The sequence below is a fragment of the Myxocyprinus asiaticus genome, chromosome 2 (assembly GCF_019703515.2).
Source record: "Myxocyprinus asiaticus isolate MX2 ecotype Aquarium Trade chromosome 2, UBuf_Myxa_2, whole genome shotgun sequence".
Classification (NCBI taxonomy): Eukaryota; Metazoa; Chordata; class Actinopteri; order Cypriniformes; family Catostomidae; genus Myxocyprinus; species Myxocyprinus asiaticus.
In genome coordinates, this window is record NC_059345.1 from 9,143,454 (window position 1) to 9,165,547 (window position 22,094).

Below are 22,094 nucleotides of genomic sequence, written 5' to 3' on the forward strand. Positions count from 1 at the left end.
CTCACTTCTGTGTGAATGAATGATTTTCTCTTCACGAGACAAACAGTGTTCACTGAGGCCATTTAGATAACACATTGTTTGTACTTCTGTCCAGGACAGCTTCCTTTTGTTTTGGCAGTAGCTCATATAGCAAGTTCGTACAGAACTACCGCTAGTATCAGACACTGGGAACGTGTTTGCAGTGCTGGGAAAGGTTAAGCCCACGAGGGATGCTGAGAAACATTGTTTTCCGAGATTGCCATCCAGCTATCAGGAGTAATGTCTGCTTATCTGATGGGGGTTCCTTCCTGGTTTTCTTTGCATAGGTTGGTAATTAACGCTGTTTCGTTTAGCTCCCAGCTCTCACTGGGTTTCCTCACTGACATCAGCTTGTTTGGTCTGATAGTTGGAAGCTCTCACAGCAACAACATCAGACTGCACGCTTCATGCCCTAGATCTGTTTTTCTAGCAGCCATTTGCCTGTTGTTGGTGGACCGTGCCTATGTCCCCTGTAAAAACACACACTGGGCTTTCATGCTAATAAAGTGGTGTGAACTATGGTGGTGACTTCACTTTGAATTCATCAAATTGGACCCTTTCCCACAAGGTAGAAAGGTGTGTCCACAGCAAGTCAAGCAATAAAACTGAGGTAAATCAGTGGCTCGTATAAGATAACCAGCATTGTGTCAATCTTTTACAAATGCATGTTTTATTACTGTTTTTGCTTGATTTTGTAGGCCAAGTGTTTTTTATGTAGTGGCCATAGTGATTTCTTGCACGTGATATCGTTTTTTCTGTCTGTTTTGTAGATAAAATAACTTTTGTATTGTTTATATGTTATGTGTGTAATTGACTCTATATAAGTGTAAGTGCATTTTTCTACATTTACATTTATGCATTTGGCAGATGCTTTTATCCAAAGTGACTTACAGTGCCCTGATTACAGGGACAATCCCCCCTGGAGCAACCTGGAGTTAAGTGCCTTACTCAAAGACACAGTGGTGGTGGCTATGGGGATTGAACCAACAACCTTCCACTTACTAGTTTAGTGCTTTAGTCCACTACACCACCACACTCGCGGCATCCACACACAACTCACCACATGCCCCATCGAGAGCGAGAATCACATTATAGCGACCACAAGGAGGTTACCCCATGTGACTCTACCCTCCCTAGCAACCGGGCCAGTTTGGTTGCTTAGGAGACTGGCTGGAGTCACTCAGCACACTCTGGGATTCAAACTCACAAACTCCAGGGGTGGTAGTCAGCGTCAATACTCGCTGAGCTACCCAGGCCCCTTTAATTACTGTTTTTGTAAAAGGCTGGTTAGTTTAGTTCAGGGTTTAAAACTCTTTTGTAAAGGATTTTAAGAAATCCCGGTAACACTTAACAATAAGATTCCATTCGTTGAACTAACAATGAAAAATATATTTTTTACAGCATTTATTAATGTTAGTTAATAAAAATACAATTACTCATTGTTAGTTCATGTTAGTTAATAGTGCATTAACTAATGTTAACATACAACTTTTGATTTAAAAAATGTATTACTCTACATTGAAATTAGCATTAACCAAAATTAATAAATGCTGTAAAAATATTGTTCATTGTTAGTTAACTAATGTTGTTAACTAATGTTAACAAATGAAAACTTGGTGTTACCGAAAGTGTTACCGAAATTCCTATGGAACAAATGGAAAAAATACTTACGTAAACAAGACAGTGGGTGGGCACTGTTGCACTCTGTTTATACTAAACATTTCCTAAATGTATTAAAATACAGTGAACTGAAAATATATATAGAGGAAAATACCAAGACTCGCCTTTCTTAAGTATATTAAGTTGAATTATAATTAAACAGTAGGCTAAATTCACATATTATTTGGAGTAGAAATGTAGACAGTCAGCCAATTAAAAGTTTTCTTTCGGCTAGTATAGACTTGTTGACAAAACATTTTTAGCCTTTGTCATGCCTGTTTGGTCACTTGTTTGATTTCTGGCTTGTCGGTTAATGGTTAATAACCGGTAAATGCTGGCGGTTATTTGGTTAAAAGAATTTCCCAAAATTTGCATCACTAATTTGGAGTTTTGCATTAACGATTACTCAATTTATTGATCGTTAGTTTTCATGACAATCGATTATGAACATTTCTGAAAATTGACATCACTAGTTCTGTTGCCTCAAACCAAACTCTGTGTATCTTTCAAAGATTCAATGCCGTAAACCTTTCATTTGTTTCAATATTTCAAATTATAGCAATGATTCGTTTTTTGTTAAAAGCGTTCATTGAATCAACCTGACACCTTATAAACACCACTTTGTTTCCTGGCAAACTAAAAAAAATTAGGACTCCCAGAAGTTCCTTAGCAGCCAGCCAATCAAATTGGAGCTTGCATTTTTGAGAAAGCTCTTGCAATTTTAGTCTGCAAAAAAAATAAAAATGCTTCTAAATAAATGGAATGCCCCACTGTGGGCAGTCCATGAGGCTGAGACTAATTTAGTCTTGACCAGGCAGTACTATTTTAGGTCTGTATTTTACATCACTGGAATTCCCATCAGTACAAGGGCAAAAATAATAGTTTTTTAATAAATACCCTGTCACAGCAATTCCCAGTATTTTTTCCTTTCGTGTCTGTTTGCAGGATTGTCTATGTGTGCACATTTTACTGTTGTTCTGTGGGCTAGTAGCGTCTGCCCGCATTGGCCCTTTCCATTCTTTCAGATGGTGAAGTCATGGTGTGCAAGTCAGCACAAAGCAGTTTTAGCTTGAAGTGGAAACGGGGAGGACAGTATGTGCTACTTTTCACTGCCCAAGAGGAATGCATGATCTACACATGGATCTAATAGCTGTTTTCACTCCATCCGTGAAGCCTGACATGCCAGCCTCGCTTAGTTATAGTTATTGACACATTTTAATTTAGCCTTGCATGCAGACACATAATGTAAGACCACAAATTACAGTTGTTTTGAGTTTGGATGCAATCTCTGCTGTTGTGTAGAAGCAGTTGCATGGTTATGATGTTTTAAACTATGCAAATTTTATGCATATATGGAATAACCAGATTACCTACTACATTTCTCAAAATATGTGGCATAGAACAGAGTGAAATTGCAAGAGTGCTATTCAACATAATTGTCTTCTGTACTTAAATGGTTTTTATTACTATTCTATGCATTTTCTTTTCTTTTTCTTTTATATTTTATATTTACTTTATATTTTATCCTGTGTATGTGAGCGTGCATTTATATGTTTTCTGTGAGGCACTTTGTAAAAAAAAATTAAATGGTGCTATATAAATACTGGTACAGCAATACAATTTGATGAACTTGACCTTCCATTTGTGACAAATGAAATGGAAGTAATATCGGCCAAATGTTTTTTTTTACATTATTTAGCTGCAAAAGATTTTTAAAATTTCTCTTTCTTGACTCATAAGTTAATCAGACAGCCAAAAGTTGACATTTAATTCGATTAAAAATACAACAAAACCATTTTTATTTTTTATATGATAACTGGCACCACTTGCTGAATTAAACACGCAACGTAGGAAGTCATGTGACAGCAATGTGGCATACTACTGTAAATGTTTATCTATGCATAGTTTGTACTCTTCTTTATGCTGTCTTCTCAAAATAATAGGCTGTTCACAGTGTACACTACGTACTATGCAGTAAGCAGTAAAGTAGTATTACATTCCAAACATAGCCTCATTAAAAAATTGCCAGTTTCAGAAGGAGGTGATACAACTTAAAAAATGTTTGTCTCTCGGTTCACATGCAGATCACATAATTTGGTAACTTTTAAAGGCAGTTCTGACCATTTTATCAAGTGGTTGCTTAACACTAACTAGAAAGTGTAGAGTGTTTGCTGTCTTATTTGATTGAGTCAGTATCCAGTGAGGTGCCTCTGAAGAGCCTGTTCTCACTCTTTATGTAAATAAGAGTGACAGTAGAGGTGTGGCCTGATGCAGAACTATGTTAGGCGTCTGGCTGCTGGAATGCAGTGTATGCGAGCATTAGCTCGTCTGTCTCCAGAGGGAGTTCGCCTAACAGCCACATGACAAGAACTGACACATCCCCTCACTCAGGCCACCGCTACCAAAACAGTGTCCTAAAAACACAACTGGCACCGAGTTCTGTGTTCTGAGTTCTGCCACCGTGCCTCATAATGCAATTTGAGTTGCCTCCATCACTGGTGAAGTGGATATTTTACTGCAGATTTCAAACAGTAGTATTAATATGTATACACAAGGAAAGTGGGGGAGGGAACATATTTATTGTTTAATTATTTACAAGTATTTACATTGATTTGTTGAACGTGCTAAAACTGGTACTATCTCTTTAACTAAACTGGCATTTCTGTAAAGAGCGTCTGTAGATGAGCGCATGTTAATAAGAGAGACTCGAATGGCTTTATCTCGTCTGTGCTATGCCTGATTAGAATTAAATCTTTATTTTTTTGTTGCTTTTGATGAACAGCTGACAGTAGAGAACAGAAAGGGTATTAAAAGAAACATTATTTAATGACAAATGGGTCGCATGGATCTTGTCTTTGGACACATTACACGGAACAACTTTTAGTCTAAACGCAGCGAAAGGATCTCGCTGCTGAATACTTCACCACTATACTACACAATTACTGATGAGTGAAATCTAAACATTTACCAGCCAGTTGCCACATATATACATTCTAGTCGCACTGCGAAATTTGGTTGCAAATGCGAGATATTTCCTCCCATTATAGTGGAGGGTTGCGCATAGATCTTGGGATTTAAGAATTGATATCGGAATCGCTCAAATGAAGATCGCGATGCTTCAAAAATCAATATTTTTACCCACCCCAAGTCATGACAGCTCACAATGTGCCAGGTTTGAATACGTGTAAGCATCAATGAGATGCTTACACATTAAAAAAAGTGAATAACGATTTAAATAATTTACATTTCTGTCGTTTCCTCACACAAAACTACTGACTTATATAAAATAGCACACAAGTAGAATGGACGACCCTTAAGGTGCTTCTATGGTAGGGAGCTATTCCACCACTGTTTACTGTCTATCTTTGTTGTATGGAAAAGAGCAGTGTCAGCATTCTGTTAACATCTCCTTTTGTGTTCCACAGATTTAAGAAAATAGGGGTTTGGAACATCACGAGTGAGTAAATGATGACAGAATTCTCATTTTTGGGTATACTATACCTTTGAGAGTTTAAGACGGGTATAAGAAAGACAGAGAGTAAGAGTCTGCAAATATACTCTTGTCTTTCCCTTTATTCCAGTGGACAATAACTCCATCTCACCACAAAATCAAGGGTATGTCCTTTCCCAAAGAAAAATGTGTTCTTGAGTAAAGTGAGTCTAGTATTACTGAGCCAAACTTTCCACATCTGCTTTCATGTGCTTTCAAAGAGTCCCTTGTCTTCATATCCAAACAGAAAGGACATGATTTTATTTTCAACACTTTACATATTATGAATATTTAGACATTGTGTATGTTATGAAAGACTGGATGATGTGCATTAGAACATTTTATGGTTTATTCTTGAAAGTGTGCTTATGCTTTGTGGTGTCTCTCTTTAAATTATGTTTGTTATCTTGAGGAAGTGAAGGGGCTTTGAAATCTTATAGAGGAGTTCACTAAAAATACACACCAACCAGAGTTTTGTTGCCAGGGTAGCAACGTGTCCCCAACCGCCTAAAAAAAATGCACCTCTGTCCTGTTCACAGTTCAGCAGGGCAAAGCCACAAGACAAACAGTTTTTGTTTTGTTTCAGTGCACTCTTCAAAATGTGCATGACTGCCAGTCTAGTTGAATCAGGTGCTATTTCCAGTGAAGAGCAAACATGTTGAAGAGGGCTGAATTGATATATTTGACGTCAAACCACTGTCAAGATGTAAGCTAACAGAAACAGGCTCGTCCCTTTTTCTGCCAGTCAAGCTCTGTTTCTCATTTCATAAAGACATCAGAGCCTTAAACGACTTCAACACATGACATCACATAATTATAGTGATGATTGCTTAGGCAAGCATCAGTATTACTATATTTCATACTTAGGTATTTGAACAAACCCCCAATCCTAAGTTTTAACATTTGGTGAATAGCTTGTCTTGCATGTTTGCGGAGATGCCAGTTTGAATGATGATGATAAGACTCAAGATTTTAAGAGAGACTTCAGACTAATGAAAAGATTTTTGCATGGTGGGTAAAAAAAAACAATTGTAAAACTCCCATTGATTTACATTGAAGGAGGGAGCCGAGCCTTATCTAGGGTCCATAATATTTTAGGGCCATTAGGTGTCAACTTAACCAGAGGTCCCTGGATCAAAATTATGTTTTTGATATTTAATTTTATTTGTATTTTTTTTTAATTTTCTGGTGAAAAAAATACTTTAATGATTGACAGCCAAAATTTTACAGTTGAAGTCAGAAGTTTACATACACTTTAACCAAATAAATTAAAACTCAGTTTTTCACAATTCCTGACATTTAATTGTAGAAAACATTTCCTGTCTTAGGTCAGTTAGGATCGCTACTTTATATTAAGAATGTGAAATTTCAGAATAATAGTAGAGAGAATGATTTATTTCAGCTTTTATTTCTTTCATCGCATTCCCAGTGGGTCAGAAGTTTACATACACTTTGTTAGTATTTGGTAGCATTGCCTTTAAATTGTTTAACTTGGGTCAAACATTTTGAGTAGCCTTCCACAAGCTTCTCACAATAAGTTGCTGGAATTTTGGCCCATTCCTCCAGACAGAACTGGTGTTATTGAATCAGGTTTGTAGGCCTTCTTGCTCGCACACGCTTTTTCAGTTCTGCCCACAAATTTTCTATAAGATTGAGGTCAGGGCTTTGTGATGTCCACTCCAATATCTTGAATTTGCTGTCCTTAAGCCATTTTGCCACAACTTTGGAGGTATGCTTGTCCATTTGGAAGACCCATTTGTGACCGAGCTTTAACTTCATGGCTGATGTCTTGAGATGTTGCTTCAATATATCCATATAATTTTCCTTCCTCATGATGCCATCTATTTTGTAAAGTGCACCAGTCCCTCCTTCAGCAAAGCACCCTCACAACATGATGCTGCCACCCCCATGCTTCATGGTTGGGATGGTGTTCTTCAGCTTGCAAGCCTCACCCTTTTTCCTCCAAACATAACGATCTTTTATGGCCAAAAAGTTACATTTTTGTTAAAGCAGACCAGAGGACATTTCTCCAAAAAGTAAGATCTTTGTCCCCATGTGCACTTTCAAACTGTAGTCTAGCTTTTTTATGGCGGTTTTGGAGCATTGGCTTCTTCCTTGCTGAGCAGCCTTTCAGGTTATGTCAATATAGGACTCGTTTTACTGTGGATATAGATACTTGTCTACCTGTTTCCTCCAGGAACTTCACATGGTCCTTTGCTGTTGTTCTGGGATTTATTTGCACTTTTCGCACCAAACTACATTCATCTCTAGGAGATAGAATGAGTCTCCTCTCTGGGCGATATGATGGCTGCGTGGTTCCATAATGTTTATACTTGCATACTATTGTTTGTATAGATGAACATGGTACTTTCAGGTGTTTGGAAATTGCTTCCAAGGATGAACCAGGCTTGTGGAGGTCCACCATTTTTTTTCTGAGGTCTTGGCTGATTTCTTTTTATTTTCCCATGATGTCAAGCAAAGAGGCACTGAGTTTGAAGGTAGGCCTTAAAATACATTCACAGGTACACCTCTAATTCAGTACACCTCCTATCAGAAGCTAATTGGCTAATTGTCTAAAGACTTGACATCATTTTCTGGAATTTTCCAAGCTGCTTAAAGGCACAGTTAACTTAGTGTATGTAAACTTCTGACCCACTGGAATTATGATATAGTCAGTTAAAAGTGAAACAGTCTGTCTGTAAACAATTGTTGGAAAAATTACTCATGTCATGCACAAAGTAGATGTCCTAAACAACCTGCTAAAACTATAGTTTTCATATGAAATCTGTGGAGTGGTTAAAAAAATGAGTTTTAATGACTTCAACCTAAGTGAATGTAAACTTATGACTTCAACTGTAAATGCCTTAGATCATTATTTACTGAGTAATCCATCATTTGGGGGGTCAAACTAACAATTTTCACCTAAGATTTTGTAGAAAATCTACAGGTTAACTCTTAAAAGCTTACCTCGAGCCTTTAGTGATCCGGGACCTCAATCATTTTTTGGAGTTTTGCCCACACCTCTTTAGTATTCCTCAGTCTCTCTCTCATTAGGGACCCTAGGTATGTAAGAGTGTCGTGTTTTTTTTTTTTCTTTTGCACTTCCATAAATTATGTTTTTATGGTTATTTCATCTCTATATAAGTTTACTCTCACATGATACAATATTTATTTCTTAGTTCATTACAATAGGAATGAGTACTATATTCATACAAATAAATACTATATCACACTGATTTTCTGTGCAACAGTGATGATTTATCAGTATCCCATAAGCGTGTACACGGACATATATGTTAATTCTTACTCAAGGTGGCGCTGTTGTTTCAGTGAATGAACTGATTTACATTTGACATTGCTATTTGATGAAGAAACAACATAGAAGTAAACTATAGCAAGTACAACACATGAACTGTATGATATGACTATTGTCTTTTGACCCTTTTTTGTGTTTTTTTTCCAATTTTGGAGTGCCTATAACTCCAGAAATGTTATAGATATCTTTATATGCTTTTAGATTCTGGTTTTGAATGAAGTTTTCTTTTCTTCTTTTTCCACCCAATTTGGAATGCCCAATTCCTAGTGCACTTTTAAGTCCTTGTGGTCACATAGTGATTCGCCTCAATCCGGGTGGTGGAGGATGAATCCCAGTTGCCTCCGCGTCTGAGACCATCAACCCGCACACCTTATCACATGGCTTGTTGAGTGCGTTACCACAGAGGTATGGCGCGTGTGGAGGCTTCATGCCATCCACCGCGGCATCCACGCTCAACTCACCACGCGCCCCACCGAGAACGAACCACATTATAGCAACCATGAGGAGGTTACCCCATGTGACTCTACCCTCCCTAGCAACCAGGCCAATTTGGTTGCTTAGGAGACCTGGCTGGAGTCACTCAGCACACCCTGGGATTCGAACTAGCGAACTGAGCTACCCAGGCCCCTTGTATCTTCATTCTTAAAGACTCTGTATGATTAAATCCCAGAGACATGGGCCTCTCAATATGGCTTTGGATACAAAAGAGTACAAATTTTACCCATTTGTAATGGTCAAAAACCAAATGTATAGATCACATTCTTGTTCAACAAAATAAAGGTCAAAAGTTCAAATAATGTTGAAACTAGAAACGTAATTTTATTTATTCACATAAAAAAACAAAAATATTGAATATGTTGTAAATATTGATCCATGGCTTTCATATTTTGGCCTTTATGATAATTTTAGTACTTTCTTTAGAAATAGTATTAACAAAATCAAACATTTAAGCCGGTAGAGTTTCTGAAATTTGCTTCATTTGAGCTCATTGGAGACTTCTTTAAACTTGGGCCAGTAAGCAACCACCTGCCACCCAGCAAATGTCCTAGCAATCACCTAGAACACCCCAGCAACCATATAGCAATGCACTAAAACCACTCAGAACGCCTTAGCAACCACCCACAACACCCTTTGGCAGTGAGTTTTGCACAGGCAAACACACCTCACATTTTCTTCAGAAAATGTAGAAATCAAGAAATTATTGTTGTCTTTTCAGATTTGGCATGAGTGAGGAGACCAGAGTGAGAGCATAGCTGTTCAGCCAGGTGAACGGGAGAAGAGGAGCAATAGAGATATCACCAGTCAAGCATTCACACTCCTACAGGGAAGATGATGGGAGAAGCTGAAGATGATAAGAAGGCAGGACAGCTGTTTGAGAACTTTGTCCAGGCCTCTGACTGTAAGAGCACCCTACAGGCCTTCAACATCATGTGCAGTTACCTGGAGCTGGATCCTCTGGAGCACAGCACCTTCTACAGCAGTCTGAAGAGCATGGTGACCTGCTGGAAGGCCAAAGCACTTTGGAGCAAGCTGGACAAGAGAGCCAGCCACAAAGAGTATAAAAAAGGCAAAGCCTGTGAGGGCACTAAGGTAAGTTTGCAAAATGCCAAGACACTAATACTGGGAAATATTATGACTTTTAAATGAGAATGAGAGAATGAGAATGAGCTTTATTGCCATGTATGCTTACACACACAAGGAATTTGTCATGGTGACAGAAGCTTTCAGTGCAAAAGAATGCAATGTATATATACATACAAACATATACATTTAAACATATATACATATAGTGACTAAGATATATAAGTTATGACAGATAAAAAAAGAGAAATATACAATAGCTTAATGATGTTGTTATATATTTACATATATAAAGTTATGTGCAGGTGATGTAATGTATTGAAGAAGAGGTAGGATATTTGAAAGAATATAAATGAAATATAGATATAAGTTGGAATGGATGGATTGAATACGCACATGATTGTATTGCCACTATGGAGAGTATCTGGGGGCAGTTTTAACTGGTCATGAAGTGAATGGCCTGAGGGAAAAAACTGTCCCTGTGCCTGGCTGTTCTGGTGCTCAGTGCTCTATAGCGCTGGACAGAGGGCAGTAGTTCGAAGAGGAAGTGTGCTGGGTGAGTGGGGTCAAGAGTGATTTACCAGCCCTTTTCATCACTCTGGATGTGTACAGTTCTTGGAGGGTGGGAAGGTGAGAACCAATAATCCATTCAGCATTCCAAACTATCCTTTGAAGTCTTCTGATGTCTGACTTTGTAGCTGAACCAAACCAGACAATTATTGAAATGCAGAGGACAGACTCAATGACTTCTGAGTAGAACTGTATCAGCAGCACCTGTGGCAGGTTGAACTTCCTCAACTGGCGAAGGAAGTACAACCTCTGCTGGGTCTTTTTTAAAATTGAGTCTATGTGGGTCTCTCACTTCAAGTCCTGTGAGATGGTAGAGCCCAGGAACCTAAATGACTCCACTGCTGCCACAGTGCTGTTCAGGATGGTGAGCGGGGTTAATGTTGGGGTGTTCATCCTAAAGTCCACTATCATCTCCACTGTTTTAAGCATGTTCAGCTCCAGGTTGTTTTGACTGCACCAGATGGCCAGCTGTTTAACCTCCCTTCTTTATGCAGATTAATTGTCATCTTGGATGAGGCCAGTGACTGTAGTGTCATCTGCGAACTTCAGGAGCTTGACAGAGGGGTCCTTGGCAGTGCAGTCATTTGTGTACAGGGAGAAGAGTAGTGGGGAGAGCACACATTCCTGGGGGGCACCAGTGCTGATTGTACATGTGCTAAAGGTGAATTTCCCCATTCTCACTAGCTGCTACCTGTCTATCAGAAAGCTGGTAATCCACTGACTGATAGAGCCGGGAGAAGAGTGCTGGGTTAATTTAGTCCATAGGAGAGCGGGATTGATGGTGTTAAAAGCAGAACTGAAGTCAACAAATAGTATCCTTGCATAAGTCCCTGGTCTGTCTAGATGTAGAAATATTTAATGCAGTCCCATATTGACTGCATCATCTTAAGTGCATGTTGAGTAGCAGGAGAGGGGAGGAGGGTGGTGGCAGGAGGTGTAAATGTTTGTGTGCTGTGAAGGTCAGAGCTGGTGTGAGGTGTGAGACTGGGCTTTTCAAAATGACAGTAAAAAACATTCAGGTCGTCAGCAAGTTGTTGATTCCCTACAGGGTTGGGGGATGGTGTCTTGTAGTTGGTAAAGTCTTTCAGGCCTCTCCACACTGATGCAGGGTCGTTAGCTGAAAACTGTTTTTTCAGCTTTTCAGAATAGCTTCTTTTAGCCATTCTAATCACCTTTTTCAGTCTGTATTTGGCTTGATTGTACAATATTTTATCCCCACTTCTGTAAGCATCCTCTTTGGCCTGACGGAGCTGCCTGAGTTTTGCTGTAAACCATGGTTAGTCGTTGTATGTTAAATAAGTCCTAGTAGGAATGCACATGTCCTCACAGAAACTGATATATGATGTTACAGTATCTGTGAGCTTGTCCAGGTCTGTGGTTGCAGCCTCAAAAACACTCGAATCAGTGCAGTCAAAACAGGCTTGTAGTTCCAGCTCTGCTTCATTGGTCCATCTTTTTACAGTCTTTACTACAGGCTTAGCTGATTTTAGTTTCTGCCTGTAGGTCAGAAAAAGATGAACCAGACAGTGATCAGAGAGTCCTAAAGCTGCACTTGGGACTGAGCGATATGCATTCTTTATTGTTGTGTTGCAATGATCCAGTATATTTCTGTCTCTGGTGGGGCATGTAATGTGCTGTCTGTATTTGAGCAGTTCACATGTGAGATTTGCCTGGTTAAAATCTCCAAGAATAATAATAAGTGAGTCCGGGTGTTGTTGCTCTGTGTCTGTGATCTGATCAGCCAGCTGTTGCAGCGCTGCGCTCACACATGCTTGTGGAGGAATATAAACACTCGCGGAATACACGAGGAAAACTCCCGCGGCAAGTAGAAAGGCTTACAGTTTATGAAGAGCTCCTCTAAATTAGGATAGCACATCTTCTTCAGTGTTGTTACATCTGTACACCAACATTCGTTGACGTAAATAAACGTTCCACCACCTCTCATTTTCCCTGTTAACTCCGTGGTGCAATCTGCTCTGAACAGCTGGAAGCCCGGCAGATGTAGTGTGCAGAATATCTTCACTCAGCCAGGTTTCCGTGAAGCGCAATGCTGCAGAATTTGCAAAGTCCTTATTTTTGCATGTGAGGAGAAGCAATTAGTCTGTTTTGTTTGGAAGAGAGCGGAGATTCGCTAGATGGATGCTTGGCAGTGTTGTTCGAAAGCTGCACTGTCGGAGCTTGACCAGCGCGCTGGCTCGCTTCCCACGTTTGCATCTTTTATCGTGCTTGTACAATACTGCAGCTCCTCCGACTAAAATGTCCAACAGAACGTCTGAATAATCAAAAACCAGTAAAAGATTGTCTGGCGTGTGCTGCCGAATATTCAGCAGCTCGTCTCTGAAAAAACTGATTGGAAATAAATTACTAAACACAGGATAAACAAACAAAAACAGCATAAGAACTGGAGAGCACCATATCTAGGTAGCCATCCGTGGCACCATCTTCGTTGCAGGCAATTGCATAATCATTGTTGAGACCTTTATAAACCAAACATGTAGATGGTGGAACAGATTCCACCTCAGTTGCTTAAAGGTTTGTCCTGATTTTGGGGCTATGGTTGTAATATATGTTTGTAACAGATGCTGTTTGTTAGATCAGTGCTCTGTGGTTTTAGGGGCAACCCGATCAAACTGTGTACTCCGTATGAGAGTAGACCTGTTCGTAATTTATCTGTTTACAAAAGAGCACAGCCATATCATCCATGTATGTAGCTCTTTGTGCAAATTATATTTTTTATCATGGGTCACACACACACACACACACACACACACACACACACACACACACAGAGAGAGAGAGAGAGAGAGAGAGAGAGAGAGATTTACCTGTTGCTTCAGCTTACAGTGGCCCCAAATTTTTAAAGACACATTTAAATATATGTGAATGTCATTACAAAATATCAAAACAACTGCCATTTCTTTAAAAGAAAGATAGCCCACTTTTCAAGCAAAATTTTTTTTTAGGTTTTAAAATTTTTATAATAGAACATAAGTAGAGCTGTCAAAATTAACATGTTAATGCATGCAAATAATTAAAAAGTTGAACGTGTTAATTTTTCTTTTATTTTTTCTTCTTTTTTTCTCCCCTTTTCTCCCCAATTTGGAATGCCCAATACCCAATACGCTCTAAGTCCTCGTGGTGGCATAGTGACTCGCCTCAATCCAGGTGGTGGAGGAAGAATCTCAGTTGCCTCCGCATCTGTGACCATCAATCCGCGCATCTTATCATTTGGCTTGTTGAGCGCGTTACCGTAGAGACCTAGCATGTGTGGAGGCTTCACGCTATTCTCTGCGGCATCCACGCACAACTCACCACGCGCCCAACCGAGAGCGAGAACCACATTATGGCGACCACAAGGAGGTTAACCCAACGTGACTCTACCCACCCTAACAACTGGGCCAGTTGGTTGCTTAGGAAGCCTGACTGGAGTCACTCAGCACGCCCTGGATTCAACATATTCGTTTTTCTTAATCGTAATTAACACATTTACAATTAATACAGCATAAAACAGCAAAACACTTGTTTGGAGGCCAGAACCTTTGCGATATGTCTGTTACACTGATGTGTACACCACAACACACATACAGCAGTGATTCAGTGTCAGTGATAAAATGATGGAGAAAGGAGCTCTTAATGCTATTTGTTGTACAAAACAAGCCTAGATGGAACTTGTGACAGAAATCAAGTATTTTTCACCCTAAGTAGACATATTTAAATGACCACGTTTAAATCACCAAAACGCAGAATGAGACTTTTTTGTCAGCAATCGCTTTTCATTTGGAGTTCAATGCGGCTTTTAATGTTGGGGCTGACACCTTGAAACAAATCATGAATGCGGCTTCACAATTGCTGTAACAAAATGGATAGCCACAGTCTGCCGGCTGATTAATATTGTGGAAGATGAGAGAGATTTAATGCCTGTTGCAATGAATATGCAACCAACGTGGAGACTAGTTCTTTCAACTAGTGCTATTTCAGTGCATTTCTATCTTTATACTGTGAAAGTCTTTGTTTGTAAAATGTTAATGAAGCATTATATTGTTACATATTGTTTTGTTTTCTTTCCTAAGAAGAAAATAAATGCATTTTGACAGGAAAATAAGAATATTTAGAGTCAAATTTCAATATTTTTTAAATTATGCGATTAATCGCGATTCAAACTTTAATCGACCGACAGCACTAAATATAAGTATAAAATAGATAAACTGTTCAAAAAGTATGTGGACATTTTGTGGTTGTCAAACTTAGGAAAATCTCCATAGTCAATTTGATGAGCAACACATGTGGTTACTCTGCTAAAACACTTGTGTAAACTTGAGGGCAACTGACTTCATACATCCATTACAAATGACCTGTAAAAATGAGACCACTTGGTTAAAAGTAATTGCAAAATGACTCAGAAAAGGGAAGTTAGTTATGAGAATAAGCATAATTTGTTGCAGATGCCACTTGGTGTGATATTTTGTTATCTAATGCAATAACATTAATACACTTTTAAGTGTGGTTTAGGTGTCCAAACACTTTTGGGGGCCACTGAAAAGTAAGTGTATCAAAATAAAAATGATATCTCTTTAAATACCCTCTGACACACTTTTAGAGTCCACAGTACCCCTTTAAAAGCCTTTCTGAGGATCAGTCTGCCAGTGCATTACAGATCTTCACACTACTCAGCAGATATGATTATTTTAGAAGATCAGACTCTTTGGATGTTCATTATGAGAACTTCCCCTTTCAAACACACACACTTTGAAAGCCAACATGGATCCAAGCCAAGCTTATTGTTAGCAAGTGTTTGAAGTTTCAAAGTGAACAGAATTTATCAAGTTCACTTCATACTGGCCATAAACGCCCCACTATGTTTCTTGATCTGAAGGAGTGTAATTATGCAGCTCTTTTAGGGTATAATTTACCTCTGTAATAAAGATGGTAATTATATACAGTAGTGACTGACTAAGGGCTGTTCTCCACACTTTAATCATACACAGCACAGCGTTCCTTAATGCCACTGTTTCATGCAGACAGACCAGGTATGCTGTAACTACATAATGGATGATTATTAAGAGTACTTAAACAGCCATATGCAGAATTTGCCTCTTGCCAGTTTGAATTTCTTCTCAGGCACAATATTTCCTGGTATTACGCACACAACTTGTAGCTTTGCATAGACTCTCCAGGAAATCAACCTATGATTGCCTTACTTATAGTTGTCTCTACACGTTAAGCTGGGATAGGAGAAAGTGTTTTAACTTCCTGATGAATTACAGCCCATCTGCCTGTCCATCCTGTTGTGACTTGAGTTTAGCAGGAAAAAAAACCAGTGTGGTTTAGGAAGAGTGACATGATATCAGTCCTCAACCAGCCTCCAACTATCTGCCAGATTCACAGACTGTTCAGGATATGAGATCATTCTCTCTTTTATCAACTAGCAGAAGAGCATGCCGGCGCCTGTTTTATTGTTTTATGCTGCTGTATTATCATTTGCTCTACAAAATCAGAAGTTTTATCAGAAAGTTTGTATAGCCTTTACAGATATACGAAAACTTTTATGATTGCAGATTCCAAACAAGATTGATTTTGACTTTGCACTTAGACATTGATATGCCAGATTGATCTCACTGTTAATTTGACAACAGTAGGTCGAAAGTTCTGCTGCTGAAATCGGTCTGTGCTTACTGAAATTTGAACCACTGCCTCCAGTGGGTGAAGCTGGAAGTGTTGTTGAACATATGGGCACATGTGAGCTCCAGAATTGTTCACTGAGTAGTGCCAAAAATGAGTTGCAAAGTGAGTTGTTTTCAGTTGTAAACTATTTGAAACACTGAAAAAGAATGTATATTTTATTAACCATATAGCCTAACCCAAACCCCAACCCTTCAGACATTCTTTTGTGGTAGAATGTGTAAAATCTTCAAAATCTTCAAAAAAAAAAACCTATTCAAAATTGTAATGGCACCCATTTCACGGAGTGAGCCTTAAATACAGAGAAGTCAAAGAGAGTGTGCTTCTGATTCTTCCTTATAAGTGTTTGAGCTGTTTTTCAAGGAAGTGTTGTGGTTCACTACCGGATTTTGTGGTAAATTCTTGGAGCCGATCCTCAGTCTAAGCAGTGTGAGCTCTTGACCCAGACTGGAGCTACAAGTCACTTTGTAATCCCGACCAAAGAGGCACTGTTTTCCACATTGGAAAAGTTGAGTTACTCTCTTTCTGGCTATGTGCATTTGAGAATGTGTGTGCAATCTGTTAGACATATGCTACAGCTGTGGCTTTGTGACTCATGATCAACTCAATTAAGTGGTCTGATGCAGCATGGACACTATAACCAATCTTACCGTGACATTGCACAGTAGGACTCGTTGCCAGACTCTGTTGTCTTAAGCCTGACATGTACTTTACAGTTTTTTCTGTCTTTTAAGATTGTTGCTTTAAGATTGTACAATCTGACCCTGGTGAAATGTTGCGTAAAAGCCAAGACAGACTGTGCAACATCTACAGTTTTTCATGTTAGACTGGACAATATACATCCTAGTCAAGACTTGCCAGTGTTGACTAGTCGCTTTAAGTACAAGACAGCGTCCGTTCTGACAAACTCAGTGTACAAACTCAGCATTTCTTCAATACTCAAATCTTTATTAAAGGAATATTCAATTCAAGTTCAATACAAGTTAAGCTCACTCAACAGCATTTGTGGTGTAATGTTTATTACTACAATAATCAATTTTGACCTGTCCCACTTTTTCTTTAAAAAAAAAAAAAAAGCAAAATCTTACAATAGAAGTGAATGGGGCCAATCCGTAAACTTTGAAATAATCACAAATTGAAATAATTTCAAACGTATTGACCTGTTTCAGTGATGTTCCTTTTTCCCCGCGGTCGCCATATTTGTGACCATCAGCGGGAGAAAAACAATGGTGGTGAACGGAAAAACACCCGTAAAAAAAAAAAAAGAAAAACCTCAAAAAATGCTTTTGATCCATGCCAAGTCCCAGGAAAGGTATAAAGGTCTGAGGTCATCACAAATATTGCCAAATTTGACTTTCGCGGACATTTAAAGGGGTCATGAAGTGCTATTTTTCTAAATAATTGTATTATCTTCCCTGTGGTCCACTGGTAATGTTATGAAAGTTTTGCACCAAAAACAGTCACAATTTAGTAATATATGATCATTTTTTACACCCTGTTTTTGGCCCTCTGTCTGAAACGCTTGGTTTTGGCCTAAGCGCCTCCTTAAAACTTCAACATAAACGCCCACTTTTCTGATTGACTAACATTGTGCAGTCCCTCAAATTCATCAAACTCAATCGGAAGAACATTATAAAACAAAATCGCAGGATTTACACATAACGCACATCCAACACATTGCATCTGAATATATTAAATATATTCACGACCTGATGAAGGCTTTCTAGCTGCAACGTATCGGTTCGTGGTTTTTAATTATTCTGGCCATGGTTTAATAACATGGCTTTCTTAAATTTTATACTTAAGTCTGAGTGCCTTGGATATATCCTTTTTTCATGAGATAGATTATAACTTTTCCAAAGAGCACCAGCAGATATGGATTTTATACCTAATAGCACTTGTTGCATTTTTGTTTCTACATATATTAAACTGTTCATCTCAAGCACATCAGCGCCATAAACTATCAAACAGTCATGACATTTTAAATATTCATGAATAAAACGGTTTACTTACGATATTTAAGAGTTTTTAACTTCCCCCTCCTTCAATAACTGTTCCTTTGCAAAGCTGGAATCGTATTATGAATGGTTCACAAGCAGTCGACACTGACATGAGCCGACAAAAATGAACACATCATCATAGTCCAAAGAACGGTGAAATTATGCACATATATACCGAAGGCGCACTGAGGTGCACATCGCAAAGACGTCCATCATCAAACGCGTCCTATGTTTACATACACCAACAATTAAAAATAGCGCTCAAAGGTCTAATAATTGTCTCAAAGCAACACAGGCAGCAGCTGAATGAAAGAGAGTTGCTTCTCCCTTTCAGAGTTGTAACTTGACACCGCGTCTTTGAAAAGCGGCACGAGATATGTATCAAGTGGTCAAAGATGTCTGTCTAGTGCATGAATATATTCAAAAATAATCCAAAGTAGTCCAGATGGGTCCCCTTTGGTGTTATGTTAGGAATAGTTAAACACGGATCGCCTTCTCTCTTGACTTGAAGATTCGGTGGGCAGGGCCAAGGGTGCTATGATGCATGTTGTGGGATGTGTAAATACAAATGAGCAATGTGTCATGACGTCACGAACAGACAGATTTCAAAATGAGACATTTCAGCAGGGGGGCAACTATAAATGCTCTTTTTAGACTGGGGAGGAAGTATGTTTTTTATAGTACAGTTATCTCTTGTATGTCTAAATATCAAGGAAAATTAGATTCTCCATTTAATGCCCCATTTAACTATATTTTATCCACAATTTACCTCCGTACGACGGCGAGTCTGTTGTGTGACCGGCGAGTGCACATGCCTACCGGTACATCACCGTGAACATCTCTCATTCAGAAGTTATAAATGTTTGTGTTGTTTTCTGCTCTGATTTGGTCAAAATATTACAAAACATCTGAGATGATCCCATCTGTATAAATGTAAGAGCTGCTTTTAACTCATGAAGAATACAGAAAAAGCAACCGAGGAATATTAGTGAATAAGACTAATATGTTTACATTGTGGTCTGGCGGTGTGAATAAAGTCTGTGCTTCATGATCTTATGATGTGTTGTTTATTGACTAGACTGGAGTGGTGGCGGTGTAGTGGGCTAAAGCACAGAACTGGTAAGCAGAAGGTTGCCGGTTCGATCACCACAGCCACCGCCATTGTGTCCTTGAGCAAGGCACTTAACTCCAGGTTGTTCCAGGGGTATAACACTAATTACAGTCCCTGTAATAAGTGCACTGTAAGTTGCTTTGGATAAAAGTGTCTGCCAAATGCATAAATGTAAAATGTAAATGACTAACATTAGTATATACACATCAATATATACTAAATATTCACATTATAGTGCTTTTTTATTTATTACAATGTGTTATATTTATGACATACTGGGTGTTATGAATAACATCACCTTATGTGCATTTACAGTTTAATTGTATCTGATTCGATGATGTTATAAATATAATTGATGCATGTATAGATAACTGACATGTCTGAATAAATGAGCAAAGACCCACAAGTGATTTTATCCTTGCTGTCACTGTTCATCACTGCTTGCTTTTGGTGAAAAAGCCATGTAACTTAAAAGATAAAACTTTATTGAAAGAAAAATTAAATTTTTGCTCTGGTAAATAAACAGCAGTATCACCTTTTCAAGATTTATAATTAGAAACCCACAGCACAGCACAATGAAGGAATATGGAATTTTGGTCACAAACCTGGTGGGGCGGTCATACAATGACGTCACATGAAACAGGACAGTAGCCACAAGACAATATGCGATATGCGTGTAAACATGATTTTAGTGAGATGAAAACGCTTACTAGCCTTTTCTGTGTAAAGTTATATCCAGTTTTACTTTGTTGCCATGATGACATAATGCCATGAACCCTGTAATCCCACAAAACAATGATTTAAACAACTTTACTGCTCAAATAATACACCATTTTTAACAGAAGAATTAATGTAAGTGATTTTATAAAATAATAAGCTTCACATTTCTGCCTTTAAACCTCCAAGAATTGGCCCCATTCACTTCCGTTGTAAGTGCCATCAAGTGACATCAAGCGTTTAAAATGGGTACTGCAGTCCAAATTCAAAATATTGGAGAGCGTTGTCTCCCCCGCCCCCTCCTCTCCAGACTCGAAGCTCACGCGGGTTGCCAGGTTGAGGACACGCAACAGGAACGAGCAAACTGACAATGGCAAGCGACGAGCCTTACACTGCAAGTTGATCAGCTAATGTATACGTTTGCAATGTTTTTATTGTTTGCAAATTATAAACCAGCTCATGTGGATTTTTTATAACTCTGTCAATGTTAGCTAGATGTATTGCTGGCTTCCATGGCTGCAGCGCACTGTGTTTGCCCGCTAATTTCTTTCAAGTCTGGCTACCCGGGTTGTCAAAATTCCATTGGGAAATGGGCAATGGGCGGGATCACACAGGCCAAAACACAAACAGAAATTCCGGCCCGGAATGGACATTTCAAAGTAGAATATACTGGCTGTTGCATTGTTTTCGGAGAAGCCAGTATTTCAACTTAGCATGTTTCCTAAATCTCTGATAACATATTATGATAATTTTATGCTTTAGTGCAGTAAATATATTACATATTGCACCTTTAAAGGTGCACTCAGTAATTTTTTTCATATTAAAAAAGTTTTACTCCTAAAGTAAATTTAGGTATAAAATCCTGAGCAATCACATGAGATGAAGACTCCAGTCATATCAGTAATCTTATAAAAGCTGTTTTATTCTACATGGAAAGAGTCCCCTTATGGGCGGTGCCATGTTGGAATCACATGACCAGCCAAATACTACTTGCTTAATCACAGTAACCACCTTGATATGGGACACTTTCATTTTTGGATAAATTTATCGTGGCTGACTGTGTATAGTGAGTTTCTACAATGGCACCTTTAACTAAAAACTATTGATTTTGAATTATGCTGCATCCACGCCGCTAAGTGTCACTGTAAGTCCAAGATGACACAAATGCAAAAGTTACTGAGTGCACCTTTAAATTATTTTGTTCCCATGCAAGCATCCGAGTCCAGGCAGCTCTCCTGGTGGTCTGCTTCAGTTGATTAAGTAGCTTTCTCTGCTGGTGTGAACTCTAATTTAGCAAACTGTTCAAGCACTCAAGCAAACTGGGATCACATTGTTGGAAAACCAGACTAAGTGCATGAGTGTTTAAAGATTTGATTCTACAGTAAGGTGGTCTGTGTTCTGCTGGTATGTGTCAGAAGCGACTGTTGGTCCGTTACATACCATGGCTTTTACCAGGAAGCCTCTTCTGGCAGGTCATGCTGCCAATTCCTGTTCTGCAGACTTTTCCATAAGATAAGAGAGGCAACATTGGCAGTGCTCTGAGATTTTGCCGCTGACATTGACTTGTACAATGATTGGCTGGATTTGTAAAAGATGATGCACCCAATGGAAAATTGTATTTGCTTTCCATTGTTCAGGAGATTTAATGGAGCTCCAGGTTGTTTTTCAATTGAAAGAAAATACTGTCATAATTTACTCACCCTTGTAATGTTCCAAACCCGTATGAATTTCTTTGTTCCATGGAACACAAAATTAGATATTAGGCAGAATGTCTCACTCAGCATTTGCTTTCATTGCATCTTTTTTTCCATACAATGAAAGTGAACGGTGACTGAGGCTAACATTCAGCTTAACATCTCTTTTTGTGTTCTATAGAAGAACGAAAGTGGTGCAGTTTGGGTAAATGATGACAGAGTTTTCATTTTTGGGTGAACTATCCCTTTAAGTATCAAC

At 38.7% G+C, this 22,094-nt stretch overlaps 1 protein-coding gene across 10 annotated transcripts in view; it reads left to right on the plus strand.

Moving 5' to 3' along the window:
* The window catches only part of LOC127412613 (F-actin-monooxygenase mical2b-like), an 87,107-nt gene that overhangs the window by 15,313 nt on the left and 49,700 nt on the right, over positions 1-22,094 (plus strand). For all 10 annotated transcript variants that reach the window (XR_007892460.1, XM_051649101.1, XM_051649151.1 and 7 more), the window contains exon 2: positions 9,700-10,073. Coding sequence is in view for 9 of the 10 variants with exons in the window: in XM_051649101.1 (XP_051505061.1) it covers positions 9,813-10,073 (261 nt within the window). In the remaining variant the exon portion in view is untranslated. The remainder of the gene's footprint in view (positions 1-9,699; positions 10,074-22,094) is intronic.